The 27358-nt window shown below is 40.6% G+C and overlaps 1 protein-coding gene across 1 annotated transcript in view; it reads left to right on the top strand.

The window, feature by feature from the left end:
- Positions 1–27358, top strand: part of LOC140199072 (glycerol kinase) — a 114343-nt gene that overhangs the window by 71212 nt on the left and 15773 nt on the right. Inside the window, exons 9-14 of the mRNA XM_072260539.1 lie at positions 7408–7443; positions 8731–8798; positions 11760–11802; positions 12003–12083; positions 16914–16992; positions 19018–19114. Coding sequence (XP_072116640.1) covers positions 7408–7443; positions 8731–8798; positions 11760–11802; positions 12003–12083; positions 16914–16992; positions 19018–19114 — 404 coding nt within the window. The remainder of the gene's footprint in view (positions 1–7407; positions 7444–8730; positions 8799–11759; positions 11803–12002; positions 12084–16913; positions 16993–19017; positions 19115–27358) is intronic.

Raw genomic sequence — 27358 nt, forward strand, 5'->3', positions numbered from 1 at the left:
TGACCTTAAATTCCTTTAAAGAGAGAGAGAGAGCACCTTTTTGCATGAACTCATTGCGCTTCTGCAACGGTTATCTTGATGCAGGTTCTTTCCAACGAAGACTCAATAAGGTCGATTCTTTATTAAACTGCCAAACGATGCCGACTTCTCTCAATCCTTCACTTCGATGAATTCTTCACTCTCCCTTCAAAACTGTCGAAATTGAGTAAATTGGCACTTCCAGCCACAAATTTCCAGTTCAATAATACAATATCTTGTAAGAGAACGCACCTTCCGTTTTAAAAATGAAACTGCGTCACAAAAACAAACACGCAACAGAAACGGAGGCACAACACGTTCTACCTGGAAATCTACAAACTCAAAAACTAACTGCGTCACCTGGGTCGACCCTTATATAGTCACGGGGCACATGTCATCACGTGACCTCACCGGCAGGAAAATCACATCAGGTGTCCTCCAAAAGACCATTACGTCATTCTCACAAAAAAAAACAGATCTCCTGGAGCATGTAACACCTCCCTCCAAAAAAAAGTTTTGGTCTCTTGAAGAACAAAATCTTAACAATTTATACAAAAAAAATACAAAGGTATAAAATTTACAAAATGCACAATATAGACAATCTTTCAGCCCTTTACAAACTAATGTACAGTAGGAGTGTTACAAATGATAAAATATCACTCCAAAAAAAAGCAAATTTTCATTGTACATTTAACATCTGGACAAACAGCGATCACATTGTCTTTACCCTTGATATGAGTGATCAAAATATTGTACTCCTGTAACATTAAACTGGATTATTAAATTGGAGTTTAATTTCCTTAACCCTTTTCCTTAACAGTCACAGTGGCAACTTCTCTCTCATAATATGGTTTTATCATATTTATATGACACAGCTGTGTTGTCTTCCTCCTATCTGGGGTTTTTACCACATAATCCACCTCATTTACCTTAGATTTAATCTCATAAGGACCATGAATTTGGCTTGTAATGGGTTTGTTTGCACTGGGAAAAGAACCAACACCTTATCTCCAGGCTTAAATGACCTCATCCTAGCTTCCTTATCATACCACGTCTTCATCTTCTCTTGAGCTAACTTTAAATTTTCCTTGGCCAAACTACAAGTTTTGTACAATCTCTCTTTAAATTTCAAAACATAATCTAATAAACTAGTGTGTACTACTTTATTAATCTACTGTTCCTTCAACAAAGCCAAAGGTCCTTGAACTCTATGTCCAAACACGTTCAAAAGGACTAAAACCTAATGATTCCTGTACTGCCTCCCTTACTGCAAAAAGTAGTAAATGTATGCCTTCATCCCAATCCTTTTCATTTTCTATACAATATGTCCTAATCATAGTTTTTAGTGTAGAATGAAATCTCTCCAAGGCTGTTTGTGATTCTGGATGATAGGCTGAGGAAATAATCTGCTTTGCTCCCAGTTTATAAACTATCTGCTGGAACAACCCAGACATAAAATTACTTCCTTGATCTGATTGTATTTCCTTAGGCAGCCCAAAATAAGTGAAGAATTTTGTAAGAGCCTTTGTCACAGTTTTAGCTATTATATTCCTAAGAGGTACTACCTCTGGAAACCTAGATGCTGTGCACATAATAGTTAATAAATATTGATGTCCAGTTTTAGTTTTTGGCAAAGGACCTACACAGTCTACAATGATTTTTGAAAACGACTCACCAAATACAGGAATTGGTTGCAGTGGAGCCACTGGAGTAACCTGATTAGGTTTACCAACAACTTGACATGTATGACACGTTCTACAAAATGTCGCCACATCTTGTCTTAAACTAGGCCAATAAAAATGTTTAGAAACTTTGTTCATGGTTTTCTTTACCCCTAAATGACCACCCAAAGGGATACTATGAGCCATAGTTAAAATCTCATTTCGGTAAATTTTAGGAACAACAACCTGATGATTAACTTCCCATTCCTCACTAGCAGGAATTGTAGGCAACCTCCACTTTCTCATTAATACCCCCTTTTCAAAATAATATCCAACTGGTACTTTTTCCATTTCACTATCTGGAAGAGCTTGTTCTTTTAATTTAACTATCTCAGGATCCCTACCCTGCTCTGCTATCATCTCCTTCCAGGATAAAGACAAATCTTCCTGATCAGACTTACCATCAAAATCCTGATCAAATAAGGTAGGTAAGAAAGTTTCTGATACATACTCAAAATTCAAATCTTGATTTGAACTGTCATGGGTAATCAGTCTTTTTAGCCATAGCTCTTGTTACAACACAGGAAGAATCTGTGTTAGAATCCCTCTGTGGTTCTTCAGAATTTGAATTTATTGTCAAATGCACTTCAGGAAAAACTTGTCCACCTGCTAAATCATTCCCTAACAAAAGAGAAACATCATTCACAGGTAAACTGGATTGTAGTCCTACTTTAACAACCCCTATAACTATTCCTGACCTTAAATTTACTCTATGTAAATGTACTGGCATAAGGGCACTCCCTACTCCTCTTATATAATTTACCTCACCAATGCCAGACTCATCACTAAACCGTAACACACTATCTAACATTAGTGATTGCGAAGCTCCAGTATCTCTAAGTATCCTTATTAATACTGCATTGGATCCTTCTTTCAAGGATACAAATCCTTCTGTTATAAAAGCCTCATATCCCTTCTTAACTTGGTCAGACTCTGACACATCTTCAGTAATATTTTCTAAACCCTGTAGCTTTACAGGTTTTTCCATGTGCTGCACACAAGCATCTGGGGCCACTTCTTTCTCTTTCCGTTTCAATCAGAAGCAATTAGCCACTACATGTCCAGGTTTCTTACAATAATTACAAATAGTACCAAAATGTCTTTCCTTCACGTCTCCCTTCATCCTGACTTTTCTCATTAACTTCAGATTTAATGTCTGATTTACCTTGACTCTCTGTGTTAGTTTTCCTTTTAAAAATTTTACCTGGAGAAAATTTATTCTTGTGAATTAAAACATACTCATCAACCAATTTAGCAATCTCCTGCAATGTAGCAGTGTCCCGTTCATTTAAGTATGTTCTCACTTCAACAGGAATGCTTCTTTTAAATTTCTGCTGCAAAATCAGCTCTTTCAATTTATTATACTCTCCATTCACATTTTTAGAGGAAACCCATCTCTCAAAACACACAGATTTCTCATAGGCAAAGTCCACGTAAGTTTTTTTCTACCGATTTCTTCAAACTTCTAAGTCTTTCTCTATACGCTTCCGGAACCATTTCATATACCTTTAATATATTCTCTTTAACAATATCATAATCCAGTGCTTGCTCAGCATTTAAAGCTGTATAAACTTGTTGTGCCTTGCCTTTAATTACACTTTGTAACATCACTGGCTATTGGTCCTTCAGCCACTTTAAACTCAGAGCAACTGTTTTGAAATGCTGGAAATATGCATCCACATCAGCTTCATTTAATGGAGGAGCCAAAACAACCTCACGACTAGCAACAAATTGTTTCGTAGAACCAGAAGACTGATTCCCAGACCTTATTTTCTCCATCTCTAGCTCGAATTTCCTCTGGTTTTCAGCTTCTCTTTCTTTCATTTCCACTTTAAATCTTTCAAACTTTAACTGTTCAAGATACAACTGCATTTCCAGATTACTCATTGGAAACTTCTCTAACACCTCCTCCTCAAAATATTCCAAATTAATATAATGTTCAGCAGTTTTCCTTTGTATGAAAGCCTTTGTAGAATTTCTCGTAATTCCTTTAATATCCAACTTCTTAGCAATCTCCAATACCACAGGTTTTCTCGCATTCTCTAAAAATCCCGAGTCAGGCGTCTTCAAAAATTCGTCAATATCCATTGCTGCCAAATACAACACACACACCAATCAAACCAAAAAAAATTGGGTATTCCCTTTTACCAAATCAAAATGGCAATTGCCAGCACTTAAACTCAAAATCGGAACATATCCCGGACGAGCCCGGACAAATCATGTTACGTAACTGGCAACAATGAATATTAATCGAAACAGGTTATATAAAAACAACCGAACATTTATTAAACACGTATAAACAATAAGGAAAAAAAAAACAAAGGAAAATTTTAACCGGAGGTTAACAGGTACGCAGCCGTTCACCAACTCGCCACTCGGCTCTGGTTCTTGAAGCGTTAAATGCGAAAGCAGTTCTTAAAGCGATACAGTCAGATATAGTTCTTAAAGCGATAGCTTCGCAAGTCCAACAGTTTTACATATTCAATCAGGAGAGACTTCTCTGGAGAAGGATTTCTTCGCCGACGCACCTTTACTGCTGGTTCTGTCCACAGGATTCCCGATGCCGAAATTAAACAGTTTAAATCGACTGACTTTAAATTCCTTTTAGAGAGAGAGCTTTTTTGCATGAACTCATTGCGCTTTTGCAACAGTTATCTTGATGCAGGTTCTCTCCAACGAAGACTCAATAAGGTCGATTCTTTATTAAACTGCCAAACGATGCCGACTTCTCTCGATCCTTCACTTTGATGAATTCTTCACTATCCCTTCAAAACTGTCGGAATTGAGTAAATTGGCACTTCCAGCCACAAATTTCCAATCCAAATGCAATATCTTGTAAGAGAACACACCCTCGGTTTTAAAAATGAAGCTGAGTCACAAAAACAAACACGCAACAGAAGCGGAGGCACAACACATTCTACCTGGAAATCTACAAACTCAAAAACCCGCTGCGTCACCTAAGTCGACCCTTATATAGTCACGGGGCACATGTCATCACATGACCTCACATCGGCGGGAAAATCACATCAGGTGACCTCCAGAAGACCATTACATCATTCTCACAAAAAAAAACAGATCTCCTTGAGCATGTAACATCCTCTAGTTTTATTTCAATGGCTTCCTTCACCAGGCAGTCCCTAAAGATATTGACGCAGCACTTTACTTTTGTGCTGTCAAAATCATTCCTATGGCCATTGCGAATGATTAACCATGCAGAAACTATTTCAGACCCAGAGCGTCTCCATAAAGAAATAAGACGATTATGCACGATGTTCCTACAGAATGGCTACAAGATGAAGGAAATCAATCGGACTCTTAAAAGGGCTGACAGAATAACCAGAAAACCAAACAACGAGGAGGAGTCCATCGCTACTGCCTGTCTTCCCTATAGTTCCATGGTTTTTGGAAGGATCGCCAAGATCCTGAAGAAATACCAGATCGGTACCATCCAGAAGCCCGTAAGGAAGTTCAAATCACAGCTTCAGTGAGTCGAAGATGACTTGGGACTCAGGACGGCTGGTGTTTACAGGATTCCCTGTGAATGTGGAGCAGCGTATATTGGCCAGTGTGTGCGACCGGCACAGTGGAAACCCACATCAGGGAGCACAGGAGGTGTATCCTTCTGGGTTAACCAGAGAAATCAGCCGTAGCAGTAGGATTGACTTCGACAGCACAGAACTACTGTGCTGCGCCAATGGTTTTTGAGATCACTTGGTGAAGGAAGCCATTGAAATAAAACTAGAGGAAAAGAATTTTAACGAAGACAAAGGTCTCACTCCAAGAACTGGAATTCAATTGTAAACAAGGTGCAACAATGGAAACCTGATTGGTTAGACCTCATCCAATCAGGAGGGACGGACAACGTGGGTAGAAATACCACCAAACTAGACATTCCCAAGCAGCATCCCTTTTATACTTTATATTTTATTGTCACCAAGCAATTGATACTAGAGTGTACAATCATCACAGCGATATTTGATTCTGCGCCTCGTGCTCCCTGGAGTACAAATCAATAGTAAATATTAAAAATTTCTATTTTCTATTTATGATTTATAATTTAAAAGGAAAAGTAAGGTAGTGCAAAAAAAAACCGAGAGGCAGGTCCGAATATTTGGAGGGTACGCCCAGATCCGGGTCAGGATCCATTCAGCAGTCTTATCACAGTTGGAAAGAAGCTGTTCCCAAATCTGGCCATACGAGTCTTCAAGCTCCTGAGCCTTCTCCCGGAGGGAAGAGGGACAAAAAGTGTGTTGGCTGGGTGGGTCGTGTCCTTGATTATCCTGGCATCACTGCTCCGACAGCGTGCGGTGTTAAAGTGAGTCCAAGGATGGAAGATTGGTTTGTGTGATGTGCTGGGCTGTGTTCACGATCTTCTGCAGCTTCCTCCGGTCTTGGACAGGACAACTTCTATACCAGGTTGTGATGCAGCCTAGAAGAATGCTTTCTACGGTGCATCTATAAAAATTAGTGAGGGTTTTAGGGGACAGGCCAAATTTCTTCAGCTTCCTCAGGGAGTAAAGGTGCTGGTAGGCCTTCTTGGCAGTGGAGTCTGCTTGGTTGGACCAAGTCAGGTCATTTGTGATATTGACCCCGAGGAACTTAAGGCTTTTGACCTGTTCCACTTGCACACCACCGATGTAAGTGGAGTGGTGCGGTCCGCTACTCCTTCTGAAGTCAACAACCAGTTCCTTCGTCTTCTGACATTGAGGGATAGGTTATTGCCTTCGCACCATGCCACCAGGTTCTTAATTTCCTCTCTGTACTCAAACTCATCATTACCTGAGATACGGCCTACCATCCCTGAGAAGATGGCAGAGTTTGTCATTGAAACGTTGGTTAAAATCAATACCTGTGCCCGACTGGAAGCCCGAGAAGAATTTATTTTCCTACTCTGTACATCTCCCCTGAACTTCCAACCTCTCACTTTAAATCCTTGCTCACTGGTTTAGATATATTTGAGCCTGGAGGAAAAGATGCTGGCTACCTACATTATGCCTCTCATAATATGATAAACTTCTCACAGATCTCCTCTCAGCCTCCATTCACCTAGGAAAAATAACCCTGCTTTATCCAACCTTTCCCCCTAGCACATGGCCTCTGATCCAGGTAGTTTCTTGGTAAACCTTGTCTGTACCCTCTCTACATCCTTCCTGTAATGGGATAACCAGAACTAAATGCAGTACTCTAAATGCTGCCGAACCTGAGTTTTATAAAGCTGCAACATGTTTTCCTGACTCTTAAACTTTGCCTCAACTTCTGTAGGCAAGCATGACATATGACTTTACGCCCTATCAACCTGTAAAACCACTTTCAGGAAGCTGTGGACCAGGACTCTAAGATTCCTCTGTACATCTATGATGTTAAAGGTTCTATCTTTAACTGTGTATGTCATTGTTAGCAAAATTGTATAGGTTCTTCAGGAGTAAGTGAGGTTGGTTACTATCAGCTGTCATTTCCATGGTTAAGCAATTTGCTTTTGCTGTCAATTCAATAGATAAAGCTATATCTTTTAGAGAAAATACATTTCTTTGCCATCTTAGGGATGAGAAAGGTGCGAGGGGTCTCATAACGTTATGTGAATGTTCAACAAAATTGTTTTTAAATCAAGGCACATTCATTGAAACTGTATACATTTTAATATCTGTCATATTATTCTCTTTTCAAATAGAAAGGTGGGACACTGACCAACGTACCCATTTCAGGAGTAAGTATATTTTACTATTTACAAACTTTGCACACTGAAAACTCCAGAGATGTTACCTCTTCACTTAAAATGATTGTATCTCAAATTTTGCATTCAGTCATAAGGGAGAGTGCTTACAGTTAACATCAAGTAAAATTCTAGAATCAATTCAAAAGAGTTAGCAGGCATGATGAAATCAAGTTAGCCAAGTGTCACTCGTATTAAAGAATTCTTATGGCAAGCTAAAGATGCAAAGCTCCAGTTTTTATTAACTTTAACTGTCATTCTGTAAAATATTTTTAAAAAGTGGATCCATATTCCAGTATTCTTCTTTTCAGTGAATGATGAATCATGACCAACTACTTAAAACAAAATGATTTTGAGTTTTAGATTAATAATATTGAAATATTTTAAGCTATTAATTATATGTAAAATTAGCTTTAGGGACCAGAGTAAATAATGCTAATCAATAATAATAATAATAATAATAATGTTGTCTGCCATTGTGTAAAACTTGTAAAAAGTATAGTGTATCTCCCTGACCAGTCTGTAGCTTTGTTAATGTGTCATCAATTTCCCTCACACTTGGTATGGAAGGCAGAAAAATGGCATAGTTTATGGCTAAGGGCTGAGCTACTTGCAGGAACTTGGTGATGCATATCCATAGCACTCCTGATTGTCAGTGTAAATTTTACCATGAGATGGTGAACCCCAATAGTTTTGAAGTTTCCGTAACAAAATGATGCATTATTTGCACTGGAGATCTTGTTCTTCTAAGAATAGGCAAATTTGTCTATTCACTTTCAGTAAAAATACCTTTTCTATTTGAGCATTGACATTTAACTAGAGTTTTGTGATGACAGAAGCTTGTCTTTAGTTGAGTTAAATTTGTTCAATTTTTTAAAGGCACTCAAGAAATGCTACCATATATGTTTAAACTGAGATTCAAAATTTCAGAAAAAATTCAAATTGCTGCAGTATGTAGCAGACATTTTTATTACTCTGGTTGCACTCCTTGGTCAAAAGTTCAATGCGATAAACTTCTTTAAACTTTGTTAATCATTTAAAGAAAACCTGCTTTGGTAGACAAGGAGCAAAGTAGAGAAATGTCTGTCTCTGTCTGTCAATAGAAAACCTTACTTCCACAGGAAATATTAGTATAATGAGATAGTTTAGTGATTTTTAATTAAGATAGCTTATCATGATTTGCCCTCCAATTTGTGTTAACTACAATTGATTCCAAATATTTTGTGGTGTGAAACTTTTCTGAGGAAGTAAAGATGGTTATAATTGTGTTATCTTTATCAGTGTTTAGGTGACCAATCAGCTGCCATGGTTGGGCAATTGTGTTTTAAACCTGGAGATTCAAAAAATACGTAAGTTTGAACAGTTAAAATCTCTTTCAGTTTGTCATAGTGGCTAGAGAGGGAGGTAATAATCAACTTGAGCATCTGACTAGATTTGTTGTGATGGGAAATTCTTCCTTCAGCTTTCTTAAAATTGCCACAGTGAAGATTATGTCTTTATACTGATTTGGATCTTGTTGGAGCAAACATTGAAGGTGATTGTGTCTTTTCCTCTATCCTTTAGTTCCAAATTATTCAGCAGTATAACTTGTTGTAATTTTGTTTGATTGTGGTTAAGACGTTAAGGCAACTATGACTGGTGAGCAACAAAGATAAGAGTATCTCTATTGATATTTAAGAAACATGAATGAAGTACTGCAGCATGAGAGAGGTGGAGTGTGAAGATGCAGACTCTGTAATCCATTTGTTAACTTCCAGTTTTCTTTATTGAATGTTTTTGATAATAATTTAATCTGCAGTATCTATTAACTACATGACATGTTTAAACTTTGCAATAAGAATTAAATAGTTGCAGTATTTTGACAATTCACATTGTTCAGTTTCTGAACTGAGATGTTGATTAAAGCTCTATTAATTAAACTAACATATCTTTTGAAACTGTGCTTGGGTTACTAACATCCTGCTCCAATATTCAGCACCAACTCTAATCAATGCATAATTTCAATATACAGGTATTTCTCATCAATAACTTATACATGATGCCAAATTTGCCACAAATCAGTCTGCAAGTTGAGGAAATGATCATTTGTGCTGTTGATTTTAATTCCTCCAAACTTAGTGGCCGTTTGCATCACATTAACAGTGTGCACCTTGAGGTCATTATTGTGTCATCAAGTAGGAACCCTGTCAATTGGACCTGAAAATCAAAAAGCTGTAAATGTGGAATTTGAAATAAAAATGAATCATGCTGAAAACATTCAACAGGTCAGACAACTTAAATTTTTTCAAACTCTTTTCCACCACCCCTCCGCTGCAACTTAAAATTATTTTTTCTCACTTTCTCTGATTTTAAGAAGGACCTTTGACCTGAAACATTCGCTCTATTTTTCTATCCACGCATGCTGCCTGGCCAGCTGGATCCATTGTTTCATTATTTAAGTATTGTGCATTGCTTTAGTTTGTCATTTCACAAGTATCTATAAATTGTCTCTGTTCTTTCTTTATGGTGACAGTCTTCCATTCAGAAGAATGTATGTCAATATTTGTACTGAAATATGGACTCACTCGTGACCCTCCACCACTACTGGTTCTATGAGCAAGACAATTTTGTGTCCAACCTACCTACTCACTTTGAAACATCAAAGTTGCTGGTGAATGCAGCAGGCCTTTGCATTCACCAGCAACTTTGATGTGTGTTGCTTGAATTTCCAGCATCTGCAGAATTCCTGTTGTTTACTCACTTTGAAATATAGTTAGATTTTCCTAACAGCAGTAACCTGGTTTCCCTAAGGTATCAATGTCAAAATCCTGAAGGATCTCTGCCTGAGACATTATCTGTTCCCTCCATCAACGCTGCCTGATCTGCTGAGCTCCTCCAGCACCTTGTGTGTATCCTCCAACGGGATTCCACCACTAAGCACATCTTTCCCTCCCCCCCCCCTGCATTCCGCAGGGATCACTCCCTACGCAACTCCCTTGTCCATTCGTCCCCCCCATCCCTCCCTACTGATCTCCCTCCTGGCACTTATCCGTGTAAGCGGAACAAGTGCTACACATGCCCTCACACTTCCTCCCTTACCACCATTCAGGGCCCCAAACAGTCCTTCCAGGTGAGGCAACACTTCACCTGTGAGTCGACTGGGGTGATACACTGCGTCCGGTGCTCCCGATGTGGCCTTTTATATATTGGCGAGACCCGACGCAGACTGGGAGACCGCTTTGCTGAACATCTACGCTCTGTCCGCCAGAGAAAGCAGGATCTCCCAGTGGCCACACATTTTAATTCCACATCCCATTCCCATTCTGACATGTCTATCCACGGCCTCCTCTACTGTAAAGATGAAGCCACACTCAGGTTGGAGGAACAATACCTTATATTCCGTCTGGGTAGCCTCCAACCTGATGGCATGAACATCGACTTCTCTAACTTCCGCTAAGGCCCCACCTCCCCCTCGTACCCCATCTGTTACTTATTTTTATGCACACATTCTTTCTCTCACTCTCCTTTTTCTCCCTCTATCCCTCTGAATATACCTCTTGCCCATCCTCTGGGTCTCTTCCCCCCCCCCCCCTTGTCTTTCTTCCCGGACCTCCTGTCCCATGATCATCTTGTATCCCCTTTTGCCTATCACCTGTCCGGCTCTTGGCTCCATCCCTCCCCCTCCTGTCTTCTCCTATCATTTTGGATCTCCTCCTCCCCCTTCAACTTTCAAATCCCTTACTCACTCTTCCTTCAGTTAGTCCTGACGAAGGGTCTCGGCCTGAAACGTCGACTGCACCTCTTCCTACAGATGCTGCCTGGCCTGCTGCGTTCACCAGCAACTTTGATGTGTGTTGCTTGAATTTCCAGCATCTGCAGAATTCCTGTTGTTTGTGTGTATTAATCCAGATTTCCAGCATCTGCAGTCTCTTGTGTCTCAATGTCTTCCTGATTTTTAGAATTTTGACTCTTGAAATTTTGAATTAATTTGTACACTTTGCCACTTGAAATTGTGACAAATTAACAGAGGGTGATGAAATATTTTCCTGGATTACTATTACTCATGTTTTTCAATATTGTGCAAAATAAACCTTGTCCACCACAGCTCATTTACTTGCAGCCTTGCCACCTTTATGATGAGGCATCAAACTGAACCTTGGAGGTGGATGCAATTCCTTCAATTTTTATTCTGCAGTTCCATTCAATCAATCAGACCTATGAAAAATAATCTAGTGGTAAAGTGGTAAAATCAGTGAATGAATTTTATCAGCAATGTCAGTTACTGTAAGCTAATCTATTATATTTTTGTATGTTTTATCTCTACATTTTAGATACGGCACAGGCTGTTTCCTGTTGAGTAACACAGGACAGAAGGTTAGTGTATTTTAATGTCTTGTAGAACAGTAAAGGCATTTGTAATGAAAATATTGAAGCACTACACATTATATACTTTGAGTCTAGTCGCTAAAAGCTGTTGTATTAATTTTGTATTTCACAGTTGGCAACATTTCCTTGTTATGATTTCTTATTACAGATTTTAAAAAGTACTGTTTTATTGAACTTATTCTTTGTAGCCGGTGATATCTAAACATGGCCTTTTGACAACGGTAGCGTATAAATTGGGCAAGAACAAGCCTACATATTATGCACTAGAAGTAAGTTGTATTTCTCTTGGTCCTAAATTTGTAGGATTTAGTTCTTCATCTTTTGTATATGATACAAATGTACTGTACAGATTCTAGTCATTAGACCCAGTGACTGTTTTTCTTTGCTCCATTGGAGCTGCCTCTTACTTAATTTCGTATCTCTTTTGCATAACCTTCTGTTTCTTTTTTAATATGTTCCTGTCCAGCTTTCCTTTCATTGTACCTAGACATGCTGATTGTTAAAGGTATTCCCTCCTGAATTCCTACTAAATTTCTTAATAACATTTGTATATGTGGTGCCTCATTTTGTTCTCAAAGAAAGAATTTGCTAAGGTAGAGGATTTCAATTTTTGGGCTGGGGACTAGATGTTAATCTTTAACAGAACCATTCAGTCACTTTATTGAAGAATATAACCCAAATACGTTGCATCTTTTCACTTGGAAAAGATTCTCTGTGTTGGCATCATTATTACTATCTTTTTTTTCACTTTCTTCTGTGCCATATATCTTTTGTAATAGGAAGAGTCTATAGATTTTCACTTTGTGTCCCACTCCAGAAATTTGGGAACAGAACTTGTAAGCACACTGAACTGAAACCAGAACCATTCTATTGTATTGTTTCAGAGTAGGAGTATTTGCCCCTCATGTCCTCTAAAATTTCCATTTCTTGGCTAGCAACATCAAGTATGTCATTTGGTTATTACAGCAGATGATTGTAAAAGCTTGCAGGAACCATACTGACTTATGCGTTTCTTCTAATGGAATAATCAGAGCACATCAAAAAGACTTTCATCAGCAGCAAAGTGCTTTGGGACATTTTTTAAACGATTTGGTGCTTTTTTTTTCTTAAAACAGTCTTGAAATCCAGTATTCCTATCAGTGATTTATGTATCTGTATCTTTTGGATTCCTCACTAGACTCTTGTTTTCCAAGATACATGAGCCCTTATTGTTACCAGCAAACTGTCACTCTACATCTTTATTGAGATTTGTTCACTATTTTGCTATCTTAATCATGTCATTTATACTTGTTTGTGTTAGGTGCCACATTCAGATTTCTTCTAAAAGCATTAACAAATGAAAGAAATGGATGGTCATCTGAAGAAAATTTGGGTTTAATTGATTTTGAATTATTGTGCACATATATATGTCCATATTTGTACGGAAATATGGACTCACCGGGAGCTTTATCACTGTCTTTTGATTCAAAACAATCAACATAGCCACTCATCAATATGCTAGCATATTTAATTTATTCTCTGGAAGTAATAATGCTGCCTCTATATTGAATGTGGAGGCTGGTGTTTTCCATCCTCCCATATCGGTTAAGTGTTCTACAAAATAATTAAGATTCACATTAGCTCGCTTAAACTCTTCACTCCAAATTTCAGTGATCACTGTCTGTGTTGTGACCATATTTGTTAGCCACATGTGGACTAAATCACTGATAGTTATACGTGTGGGAATTTCGGCTTCTAAACTAGTACAGATCTAGATTTTTCACAAGTAGAAATAATTGCATCCTTTCCTTGCACTTCTCATATTTATCGTTCCCCCCCCCCCCGCCCCCCAGTTTTATTTACTCCAGGTTTGTAAGGAGCATTTTGCTTGGCAGTTCACTCCTGAAGCTGAGCAGCAACAAGTTATCAAATGGCATCATTGTGTGACGTGAGGACCAAACCAGCCCTGTCTACAAAACTTTGCTGGAAACAAGGACAAAGATGCATCCCTTGCTTTATGACTGTCAAAACTGGCGAGGTTTAACTATTTGCTTTATTTGTCACATGTATATTAAAACACAGTGAAATGCATCATTTGCATCAAAGGTCAACACAGTCCAAGGATGTGCTGGGAGCAGGCTGCAAGTGCTGCCACGGTTTTGGAATCAACATAACATGCCCGCAACTTACTCACCCTAACACGCATGTCTTTGGAATGTGCACGGAAAGGGGGCACCCAGAGGAAACCCATGCAGTCACAGGGAGAACATACAAACTCATTACAGACAGCACTGGGAATTTTTTAACAGGCCTAAATACCACGAGAAATTACGAAGCACAAGAAACCTGAATTTTAAAATATTTAAAATGCTTTAAATAAAGAAAATCACTCACAGCTTGAAATCTTTAAAACGAGCACTGAATTAGCCTCGTTCCTCATTGTCCCACAATTGCCATTTAACTCGATGAGTTAGCAGATGCTGTAACTGTGTCTTTCTTGGCATAGATTAGGTAGCAAATTCACCAGAGTAAAAGATGGCGAAATTGAGAAAGCTCAGCTTCAGGGAAGTACAGTGCACCACCTGACAATCTATCCAGCTGCTTGTCTATCCACAAGTACAAAAGAAAATGGAGCAGAAGCAAGCTTTTTAATTTGCAATGTCTGTTGTGTGATTCAGTGGGGTTATGGTATGAACCAATAATCCCTTGATCCAATTAATATTGGTCTGAATACATTAAGTGACAGTCTCCCAGTGTTCTCTGTGAAATCCGGTGATTCATACTCATTGAAGAAATGTCTTTTTATTTCTGTATGAATAGCTTTTTAGACTGGTGATTGGTTCTTGACAGCTGGTCAGAAGAAACGTCATCGCAGAATCTGCTGTGTCTAAGCCCACAAGAACTCCATATGTTTCAATGAGTTCACACCTTGTTTTTACTAAACTCAAGATGTATACTGTATATAAAACAATGTATATAGCAGGCTGGGTAAGGATAGCAGATTTTCCTTCCTGAAAGACATAGTGAATGTAAATTTTAGATTTAGATTATGAGGACACGCAGTCCTCTTTTATTGTCATTTAGTAATGCATGCATTAAGAAATGATACAATTTGTTCCTCCAGAATGATATCACAGAAACACAAGACAAACCAAGACTCAAAAAACTGACAAAAACCACATAATTATAACATATAGTTAGTGCAAAGCAGTACAGTAATTTGATGAAGAACAGACCATGGGCACGTAAAAAAAAAAGTCTCAAAGTCTCTCGAAAGTCCCATCATCTCACGCAGACGATTAAAGGGAGAAACTCCCTTCCATGAGCTTCCAGCGCCGCAAACTTGCCGATGCAGCATCCTGAAAGCACCCGGACCACAGTCCGACTCTGAGTCCGTCCGAAAACTTCGAGCCTCCGACCAGCCCTCTGATACTGAGCACCGAGCACCATCTCTGCCGAGTGCTTTGACCCTGGCCCCGGCAACAGGCAATAGGCAAAGCTGAGGATTTGGGGCCTTCCCCGCCAGAGATTCTGGATCGCACAGTAGCAGCGGCAGCAAAGTAGGCATTTCAGAAGCTTCTTCAGATGTTCCTCCGTGCTCTCACGTCTGTCTCCATCAAATCAGGATTGTGCACGGCATCCTATTTCACAAATACGATATCATTCAGAGTGGCTGTGCGCGCTGCATAGCGCCACTATCTTCTCCCCTTTTATAATTTTATGAAAATACAAAAGCTTGGTAGTCAGCATCAGATTATTTTACTCATTTTTTTAGTTACCTTCCTTTAAATTGACAAAGGTGGTGTTGAAATTTTATCACTGGATCCCTACACAACCTTCTGCTCAGCCACATAGTCCTTGAATTAAATGTCTCTTGTTTTTAAAAAAGAGCATCTGGATAAATATATCTTGCTCTCATTCACATTCAAAGATTATAATGTTTATTCAGTAGTACTTGTGCTGAAAGGTTGAATGATTTTTACCTGCTGCATTTCAACAGCTGAAACCTGAGGACTGGCTTCTCAGAATTGGTCTTTCTTCAATGTGACCGTTTCATTTCTCAGGTTGGTGTAAACAGAAACCAGTTTCCTAGTTAGTGAGCGACACCTTTTTAATATTATCAGAATCGGGTTTATTATCACCAGCATGTATCGTGAAACTTACTAACTTAGCAGCAGCAGTTCAATGCAATACATGTAGAAGAAAAATAAAATAAATAAAAGTAAATAAGTAAACCAGTTACAATATAAGTATATAGAATAGATTAAAAATCATGCAAAAAAAACCAAATAATATATATTAAGAAAGTGAGATAGTGTTCAAGGATTCAATATCCATTTAGGAATCGGATGGCAGAGAGGAAGAAGCTGTTCCTGAATCATTGAGTGTGTGCTTTCAGGCTTCTGTACCTCCTACTTGATGGTAACAGTGAGAAAAGGGCATGCCCTGGGTGCTGGAGACTGCTTTTCTGAGATGCTGCTCCTTGAAGATGTTCTGGGTACTTTGTAGGCTAGTACCCCAGATGGAACTGACTAGATTTACAACCTTCTGCAGCTTCTTTTGGTCCTGTGCAGTAGCCCCTCCATACCACACGGTGGTGCAGCCTGTCAGAATGCTCTCCATAGTATATCTATAGAAGTTTTTTTAGTGCATTTGTTGACATGCCAAATCTCTTCAAACTCCTAATGAAGTATAGTTGCTGTCTTGCCTTCTTTATAACTGCATCAATATGTTGTTGGGACGCAGTTAGGTCCTCAGAGATCTTGACACCCAGATACTTGAAACTGCTCAGTCTCTTCACTTATCCCTCTGAGGATTGATATGTGTTCCTTCATCTTGCCCTTCCTGAAGTCCACAATCAGCTCTTTCATCTTACTGACGTTGAGTGCCAGGTTGTTGCTGTGACATTACTCCACTAGTTGGCATATCTTGCTCCTGTACACCCTCTTGTCACCATTTTAGTGTGTACAATATAATTAAAAAAAAAGCTAAATTACATTTAGGTATGGAATTATTTTATTATAAAATCACACGCTTACATTAAAAAAAAGTGGTGCTACTTTAATCAAACTCACTGTTTCTCATTAAGTTACTCTATTTTTTTACCCGTATTTCTTTAGGGATCAGTCGCTATAGGTGGTGCTATAGTGCGATGGTTGCGAGAAAATCTTCGTATCATTAATTCAGCTGAGGAAGTTGGCAAGTGTTATTTAATTTTAATTTCTGAGTACAAAAAATAAATAGGAAAATACAAATTTTTAATTTTTTTACACCTCTGGGTTTTGTACTCTTCATAAAATAAGCTAATACAGGTCCACAATCCCTTATCCGAAATCCTTGGGGCCGGTTGCATTTCAGAATTCAGAATTTTTTGGATTTCACACCCCCCCACCCCACAATACCAAAAAACACGTATGCTCAAATCCCTCATTTAACCTGTCTCAGTGCGGTGGACTTTAGGACCCGGCAGCGCACCAAACCTACGCACATCCTCCCATATACTTTAAATCATTTCTAGATTACTTATAATACCTAATACATTGTAAATGCTATGTAAGTAGTTGTTATACTGCATTCTTTAGGGAATAATGACAAGAAAAATTTTATTTCCAACAAAAACATTCAATAAAACATAAAAATATACAGCTTCAAACGAACCGAATCAAACACATGGTAAATGACTTAAGGCTGATTTATATTTGTGCGTACTAGCTTATATTTATATTTGTGCCTACGCAAGTGGACTACACCGTTGTGAGCATTTATACTTGTGCGTTGGTGTGTCTGTGTCGCTCTGCAATTCACTGCCAAAACGCTAGTTGGCAGTGGGGTTTCTATGCCACTGTGTTGAGTTTCTTCGTGTTGAAACTCAACACGAAGAAACTCAACTTCAAACAATGATAACTGAAACTGAAGGAGGGCGAATTTTCTGTGCTTGTCTGGCCACTGAGAGACATGGACGAGGAAGTGCATTTCAAATATTTTCAGATGTCGGTAGGTAGATTTGATGATTTTAGTTCATCATCTCCAACCACTTATTTCGCATCATTGTACGCACAGTATACTCAGAGACTGGCAATCACCATTCGAGATTTAGCTTCAGGTGGAAGTCAACAGGCTGTAGCAGCTAGCTACAAACTGGCGTCACCACAGGGTCCTCCATAATTTCGGAGATCTATAAAGCTTTATGGAAAGCATTGCAGCTAGAGTTCCTTCCCTGCCCTTCAGTTGCCCAATGGCAAGCTATTGCAGCGTAGGAAGAAATGCGATGCTACCAAGTGAACCAATCACAGTTGTTGCGGTCTGCGACGCCACGACGCGTAGTTACATTTTGGGAGAGGTGCGCGTTAGGCCACGGCATAAGGTTGGCATAGAGTACAGCATAGGGTACGCTGCTACGCTGTATCTATGGTGTACAATTGACGCACAAATATAAATCAGCCTTTATTGGAATAAATGTAGAACATCACTGTCACTATAAAACTTCAGTACCTTGTTTTTCTGTTTATTTAAATCATATACAGTGGTAGTTCCGACACTATTTTCTTCAGTAAGACGCCGCACAGACACACCATGAACAAGCTTCTGCAATAACTCCACTTTCTGCATTATCGATGATAGGTGCTTCCTTCTCTTTTTCTCATTGTTACCCATAGGGGTATCTGCAGCTCTTTTTGACATTTTCACAGTGAAATTAAACACAAGGTCAACAGTGAGCACAAAATATCAGCAAATAGCAAAAGCATGTGTAACCAGTACGAGTGCTGAGCCACAACTGACGTCTGGCGGCCTCTGCTAGTGCTACCACGTTACACCTGAGTTACATCAGCTGTTGGCGAAAAAAAACTTCGATTTTCAGAGCTTTTTGGATTTCAGAATTTCGGATAAAGGAATGTGCACCTGGAGTATTATTTCATTAAAATTCCACATTTGCATATTCTGCATTTGTATGACTGCTGCCCATAATTTTTCCCCCCAGGTGTTCCTGTATCTCATCATATCATTGAAGGATGTCACCTTCCTCTAAGTCTATTGAAGATCCATTATTTACATTCTTAGTTGTTTAGTGAAATAGTAAGCAAAATATCCTAGTCTAGCAATTTACCTTCTTTCTGATGTGCTTGCAGAATAAATGAGTTGTACAAAACCGATTGGGAAAATTTTCATGATTTGTTTTAAGTTTTGTTAAATAAATGCTAAAGTTGTCTGCCTTTTTTTTTTCAGAAAAGCTTGCTGCATCTGTGGGTTCCTCTCATGGTTGCTATTTTGTTCCAGCCTTCTCAGGGTTATATGCACCATATTGGGAACCTAGTGCAAGAGGGTAAGAGCTTAATTTTCATCCCTATACCAAAAAAGTGATTGTTTTGCAGTGTCTATCTACTGGATTTATCATTGTTGTGCTTATAATGGTTTGATTTACAGAAAGTTCTAGCAGTTACTGCAATCAGTGTCAGTAGAACCAATTTTGCTATTGTGTATACTATGTATGTAACTCAGCAGTTGTATTCGTCTAGAATAGGATGCATGAAGTATTTGCTGATCTAACAATGCTGCTGCTATTTTTTTTAATTTTCCCTAGGCTGGAGGGAATCTGTGTAGATAAATAACCTTCCATTGGAACTGGAAATTGTGAGCAAATAAGTTTAAAAGGGAGAGAACAAAAGGCAATATGTGTGAAAATTTAGAAAGCAGAAGAAAATAAATGAGAAAGGGTTGTTAGTGCAAACTTACAATGCAAATCAAAATCTGGAGAAAGTGCTCAAAATCAAGTTTATTGTCTATACACAGCTGCAATGAAGAACCAGCAGCAGCATCACAGACACATAGCATCACCTAACAACATTCACAAGGAAATAAAACATTAAACATGACTTGTACACAATGTTTATTTGAAAGCATAAATAGAACAAAGGACAGTATTTTGATGCAAAGTGGTCATAGTGTTATTAAACTATAATAATTAGGGTGTCGGCAGTTAGTTCAAGAACTGAATGGTTGAAAGGAAGAAGCTGTCTTGAACTTGGTGATGTGGGACTTCAGGCTTTTGTGCATTCTGCCTTATGGTAGCTGGGAAAAGATGGCATGGTGGTGGGGATCTTTGCTAGATGTCGCCATCTTGAGGCTGCACTTCCTGTAGATCACAAACACGAGAAATTCTGCAGATGCAGGAAATCCAGAGCAACTCCAGCATTTTGTGTGTGGAACTCGGCAGGTCAGGCAGCATCCAAGGAAATGGATAAACAGCCATCGTTTCAGGTGGAGACTCTTCAGGAGTGGAAAGGAAAGGGGAAGATGCCAGAATAAAAAGGTGGGGGGAGGGGAAGGAGGATAGCTAGCAGGAGATGGGTGAAGCCAGGTGAATAGGGAGAATAAAGGGCTGGAGAAGAAGTAACTTTTACGAGAGGCGAGTGAACCACAGAAGAAAGGGAAGGAGGAGGGGACCCAAGTGATAGGCAGATGAGAAGACCGCAAAAGGCCAGAGTTGGAATAGAAGAGGAGGGGAGGAGGAAAAATATTTTCTTACCGGAAGGAGAAATTGATATTCACATTAATGTTGGTGGCTACCCAGATGGAATACAAGATATTTCTCCTGAGGTGGCCTCCTCAAACCACAAAAGTGACGATGGAGCAACATTTCAGAACAGGAATGGAAATCATAATTAAAATGTTTAGCCACCGAGAAGTTCTGATTTTGGCGGATGGAGCTGAGGTGCTCAATGAAAAAATTCCCCAATTTACGCCGAGTCTCACTAATGTAGAGGAGGCCACACTGGGGACACCGGACACAATAGATGACCGACCATAGCAGATTCACAAGTGAAGTTGCCTCACCTGGAAAGACTGTTTGGGGCCCTGAATGGAGGTGAGGGAGGAGGTGAATGAGCTGATGTAGAATTTTGGCAGCTTGCAGGGATAAGTATTGGGAGGGAGATTACTGTGAAGGGATGAATAGACAAGGAAATCGTGGAGGGAGCATTCCCTGACAAAAGTGGTGTGAGGTGGGCGGAAGGTAACTATGTATTTGGTGGTAGCATCCCTTTGGAGATGGTGGAAGTTGTGGATATGGAGGATCATGGGGTGGTAAGTAAGGACAAGAAGAATTCTATCACTGTTAAGGAGGCAGGAAGATGGGGTAAGTGTGGATCTTCGGGAAATAGAAGAGATGTGAGTGAAGGCAGCATCAATAGTGGAGGAAGGGAAAACCCTGTCCTTTGAAGGAGGAGAACATCTCTGATTTGGAAAGGAAAGCCACATCCTAGGAACAGATGCAGCGGTGATGAAGGAACTGAGAAAAGAGAATAGCACTTTTACAGAAGACAGTGTGGGAAGACCTATTATCAAGATAACTGTGGAATCAGTAGGTTTATATAAAAAAAAATGTTGGTCAACAGTTTGTTTCCAGAGATGGAGACAGGTTGAGAAAGGGAGGGGGATGTCTGAAATGGAACAAGTGAATTTAAAAGCAGGGTGGAAGTTGGAGGCAAAGTTGATGAAATTGATGAGCTCATCTCGGGTGCATGAAGCAGCACCAATGCAGTCATCAGTGTAGCAGAGGAAGAGCTGGGGAGCATTACTAGGGTAGGCTTGGAACATGGACTATGTAGCCAACTAAAAGGCAGGTATAGCTGAGGCCTATGTGGGTTCTTGTGGCTACCCCATGAGTCTGGACAAAGTGGGAGGAGCTGAAGGAAAAATTGTTGATTGTGAGGACCAGCTCTGCCAGGCGGAGGGGGGTAGTGATGGGAACTGGCCAGTTCTTCTATCGAGAAAGAAGCGGAGAGCTTTCAGGCCTCCTTGATGGGGGATAGAAGTGTCTAGGGACTGGACAGCCATGGTGAAAATGAGGCGATCAAGGCAAGGGTTTGAAAATTAGGAGATCAAGAGCATGAGAAGTGTTGCAGATGTAGATGGGAAGGGCCTGACTTGCGGGGGATAGAATGGAGTTGCGGTATGAGGACATCTCCTGTAGATACTACCAAAGGTGGGCCCACGATATGTTGGGCAGAGTCCATTACGCTCCAGAGCTGGGTGTATTCCTGCACATTTGAATTGCCATACCAGACCACGTAGCCATCAGTGAGGATACTTTCAACAGTGCATCTCCAGAAGCTTGTTAAAAATATTCACTAGCAAACTGAACCACCTCAGCCTCCCAAGAAAGTGAAAACACTGGCACACTTTACGTTGAATATGTGTGGAGCAAGAACAATAACAGGGTAGTATGATTGCATGTTTTTACTGAGTTAGTAAAAACGATTGCACGTTAGTAACAGTACACGCTGACAACTTGTAGTGTGGGAGCGACAAATTGGGCCCGCTGAGACAAAAACGCGTGCATTTAAATGCACCCGACAGAAGAGAGCCCAAGCAAATAACTGCACTATCAAACACCCACGATTGCCACATTCTCACAATTGATCAGATACAATTCACCTTCTGATTGCATCTATGTTCTGGGCCCAGGACATGTCATCTGATACGTTACCAACCAGAAGTTTAAAGCTGCTGACTGTCTCCACTGCCATTCACCCAAAATATCTTGACACACTTTCGTCTTCCTTCCCCTTCCTGAGGTCAACAATCAGCTCTTCAGTTTTGCTGATGTTGAGCAAGGGATAGTTTTTACAGCACCACTCAACCAGGTGACTTAATGCCACCTGTGACTCATCCAACTATAGTAGTGCCAGCAGTGAATTTGAAGATGGCATTGAAGCTGTGCTTAGCCACGCAGTAGTGTGTGTGTGTATAGGGAGTTAAGTAGGGAGCTAAATATGCCTTCAGGCGCATCTGTGTTGGTGGTCAGCACGGAAGAGATACTGTTATCAGTCTTCTCAGGTCTGCTGATGAGGAAATTGAATATCCAGTTTCAGAGGGAGATACAGGGGCCAGGTCTTGAAGCAGGGTGATTGTGTTGAATGCCCAGCTGTAGTCAATAAATAGCAGCCTGATGTGAGTTCCTGTTGTCCAGAAAATAGTGAAGCATGTACTGTTGACCCATTGTGCTGATGGATAAATTGGAGTGAATCCAGGTTTTCTGAGGCAGGAGCTGATTCACACAATAACAAACTCCTCAAAGCTCTACGTTGTAGTTGATCTAGGTGCTATCAGATAGGTGTTGAAGAAGGTCACTGTGCTCTTGAGTACCAGTATAGATGTATTTTTAAACCAGGTGGGAACCTCAGACCACAGAAGTGAGAAGTTGATACATCATTAATGTATTCTAGCCTGTTGGTCTGCATGGTCTTGGCCAGGTACGCCATTTAGACCAGACGCCTATCGAAATGTGTACAAAAGGCATTCAGCTCATCTGGGAGTGATGGGTCATTGTCCCTTATGCTACCCAATCTCATCTTGCACAAAGTTATATTATATATGTTCTGCCCAGCCGTTGAGCATCTTCCTCTAATTCCGGTTCAGTTCAAATTTCCCCTGCAGTCAAAATGGCTTTCCAAAGGCTGTACCTAGACTTCTTGTATAACTCTGGGTCGTCAGCCGTAAACACCTCAGATCTAGCCCTCAGCAGATTACAAATCTCCTAGTTCATCCAGCACTACTCGGAAGACTCGGAGTGACTTTATGGTACAAACATGTCCAAACATACACTTACGAAGTAAGTGACGACTGTAGCATGTGCATTAAGGATGTTAACAAATCCTTGAGCACAGTCCAGTCCACTGACTGCATTTGCACCTCCGCTTCTGCCGTCCAGCTCTTTGTAGTCCTCTTCACTGGTATCGTATTCTTCAATCTGTGTACGCAGGCAGGAGCAGCTCATCCAGATAGTTGGATTTACCAGCGTGTGGATGAGAGATGGGTGATGGACATTCTCGCTGGTGATATAGTAGTGGTTGTGTGTTGAGTCCTCGACTATTGCAGGTCATGTTTTGTTAGTAGTTGGGCATAAACTTTAAGCTAACTTGGTTAAAGACCCGCCACAGTGTGGCTGGCGTCAGCATTTGCTGCTCCATACTAAATCACACATTTGCACTCAGTGACCATTTTATTTGTTACAGGAGTGGAGCATGGTGTGGTATTCTACTGCTGTAACCCATCTACTTCAAGGTTTGATGTGTTGTACATTCAGAGATGTTTGTCTGCACACCGCTGTTGAAATGCATGGTCATTTGAGTTACTGTTGCATTCCTGTCAGCTTGAACCAGTTTGGCCATTCTCCTCTGACCTCACTCATTTACGAGGTATTTTTGCCCAAGGAACTGCCGTTCACTGATTTTTTTTTTTTGTTTATCATACCATTCTCTGTAAACTCGAGATTAAGCATGAAAATTAGCAGTTTCTGAGATACTCAAGCCATGGCGTCGGGCACCAACAATCATTTCATGGTCAAAGACACAGATCACATTTCTTAAAAAAAAATGTTGGTGAACACAGCAGGCCAGGCAGCATCTATAGAAAGAGGTACAGTTGACATTTCGGGCCGAGACCCTTCATCAGGACAAACTGAAGGAAGAGTTAGTAAGAGATTTGAAAGTGGGAGGGGGATGGGGAGATCCAAAATGATAGGAGCAGACAGGAGGGGGAGGGATGGAGCTAAGAGCTGGAAAGTTGATTGGCAAAAGGGATATGAGAGGATCCTGGGATGGAAGGCCTAGGGAGAAAGAAAGGGGGAGGGGGGAAGCCCAGAGGATGGGCAAGGAGTATAGTGAGAGGGACAGAGGGAGAAAAAGGAGAGAGAGAATAAATAAATAATGATAATAAATAAAGAAAGGAAGGATGGGGTACAAAGGGGAGGTGGGGCATTAACAAGTTAGAGAAGTCAGTGTTCATGCCATCAGGTTGGAGGCTACCCAGATGGAATATAAGGTGTTGTTCCTCCAACCTTAGTGTGGCTTCATCTTGACAGTAGAGGAGGCCGTGGATAGGCATATCAGAATGGGAATGGGATGTGAAATTAAAATGTGTGGCCACTGGGAGATCCTGCTTTCTCTGGCAGACAGAGCGTAGGTGTTCAGCGAAACGGTCTCCCAGCCTGCATTGGGTCTCGCCAATATATAGAAGGCCACATCGGGAGCACTGGACACAGTATATCACCCCAGCCGACTCACAGGTGAAGCATCGCCTCACCTGGAAGAGCTGTCTGGGGCCCTGAATGGTGGTGAGGGAGGAAGTGTAAGGGCATGTGTAGCACTTGTTCCGCTTACAAGAATAAGTGCCAGGAGGAAGATTAGTGGGAAGGGATGGGAAGGACGAATGGACAAGGGAGTTGCGTAGGGAGCGTGATCCCTGCGTTAAGGGGGGGAGGGGAGAGAAAGATGTGCTTGGTGGTGGGATCCCGTTGGAGGTGGCGGAAGTTATGGAGAATTATATGTTGGACCCCGAGGCTGGTGAGGTGGTAGGTGAGGACAAGGAAAACCCTATTCCTAGTGGGGTGAGAGCAGATGTGCGTGAAATGGGAGAGATGCGTTTGAGAGGACAGTTGATGGTGGAGGAAGGGAAGCCCCTTTCTTTAAAAAAGGAGGACATCTTCTTCATCCTAGAATGAAAAGCCTCATCCTGAGAGCAGATGTGGCGGAGACGGAGGAATTGCGAGAAGGGGATGGCATTTTTTTTTTTACAAGAGACAGGGTGAGAAGAGGAATAGTCCAGATAGCTGTGAGAGTCCGTAGGCTTACAGTAGACATCAGTAGATAAGCTGTTTCCAGAGACAGAGACAGAAAGATCAAGAAAGGGGAGGGAGGTGTCGGAAAGGGACCAGGTTAAACTTGAGGGCAGGGTGAAAGTTGGAGGCAAAGTTAGTGAAGTCAACGAGCTCAGCATGCGTGCAGGAAGCAGCGCCAATGCAGTCGATGTAGTGAAGGAAAAGTGGGGGACATGCCAGTATAGGCTTGGAACATGGATTGCTCTGCGAAGCCAGCAAAAAGGCAGGCATAGCTGGGACCCATACAGGCGCCCTCCCCCGTTCTTTCTCCCTAGGCCTCCTGTCCCATGATCCTCTCATATCCCTTTTGCCAATCAACTTTCCAGCTCTTAGCTCCATCCCTCCCCCACCTTTCTTCTCCTATCATTTTGGATCTTCCCCTCCTCTTCCCACTTTAAAATCTCTTACTATCTCTTCTTTCAGTTAGTCCTGACAAAGGGTCTTGGCCCGAAACATCAACTGTACCTCTTCCTATAGATGCTGTATTCACCAGCATTTTTTATGTGTGTTGCTTGAAATTCCAGCATCTGCAGGTTCCGTCGTGTTTGAGCTCACATTTCTTCCCCATTCTGATATTCGGTCTGAGCAACAACTGAACTTTTTGACCTTGCCTGCATGCCTTTTATGTATTGAGATGCTGCCATATGATTGCCTGATTAGATATTTGCGTTAACAAGCAGGTGTACCAAAAAAAGTGGCCACTGAGCATCTCCCTACACTTATTACAGTAAGAATTTGATTACCTGGCATACTGAGGCTTCTGCTAATCAGCATACTGGGGATTTTGCTATTTCTGGACTGACAGATTTTCCAGACAATAGGTTGTAATTCTTCATAATCAGCCAACATACCATTGATCCTCAAATTTCAAATGTTACTTAGAAATATAGTATTCTCCAGTGAACTTGGTAGGTGTAAAGGGAGGGCCAGAAAGAACCCAGTGAAATTCAAGCGAGGGTGAGAAATGCAACAAGGCAAGTTACTAATGAGTATAGGAATCAGAGCCCAAATGTGTCGCAGGGAGCACAGCAAATGGCATCCTTTAATCCCTGTGATCCATCAAGCTTTCCAGACAGGAGGATATTAGATTATTGGAGCTTCACTGTATTTTGCTCTGTGCACTGTCCTGTTGCCACATACGGATGATTCTGTATAGAAATGGAAATTCTTTAGCATTTCAAAACAGACATGGTATACAGTGGCATGCAAAGATTCGGGCACCCCAGTCAAAATTTCTGTTACTGTGAATAGCTAAGCAAGTAAAAGAAGAACTGATTTCTAAAAGGCGTAAAGTTAAAGATGACACATTTCTTTAAAATTTTAAGCAAGAAGACTTCTTTATTTCCAGCTTTTACAGTTTCAAAATAACAAAAAAGGAAAAGGGCCCAAAGCAAACGTTTTTTCGTCAGTACTTAGTAACACCCACTTTGGCAAGTATCACAGTTTGTAAACACTTTTTGTAGCCAGCTATGAGTCTTTCAATTCTTGTTTGTGGAATTTTTTGCCCATTCTTCCTTGCAATAGGTTTTTAGTTCTGTGAGATTTTTGGGTCGTCTTGCATGCACTGCTCTTTTGAGGTCTATCCACAGATTCTCGATGATGTTTAGGTCAGGGGACTGTGAGGGCCATGGAAAAACCTTCAGCTTGCACCTCTTGAGGTAGACCATTGTGGATTTTGGGGTGTGTTTAGGATCATTATCCTGTTGTGTAGAAGCCATCCTCTTTTTATCTTAAGCTTTTTTTACAGACGGTGTGATGTTTGCTTTCAGAATCTGCTGGTATTTAATTGGATTCATTCTTCCCTCTACTAGTAAATGTTCCCCGTGCCACTGGCTGTAACACAAGCCCAAAGCATGATCGATCCACCCCCGTGCTTAACAGTTGGAGAGGGGTTCTTTTCATGAAATT

Source organism: Mobula birostris, chromosome 6, assembly GCF_030028105.1.
Source record: "Mobula birostris isolate sMobBir1 chromosome 6, sMobBir1.hap1, whole genome shotgun sequence".
In the NCBI taxonomy this organism is placed as follows: Eukaryota; Metazoa; Chordata; class Chondrichthyes; order Myliobatiformes; family Myliobatidae; genus Mobula; species Mobula birostris.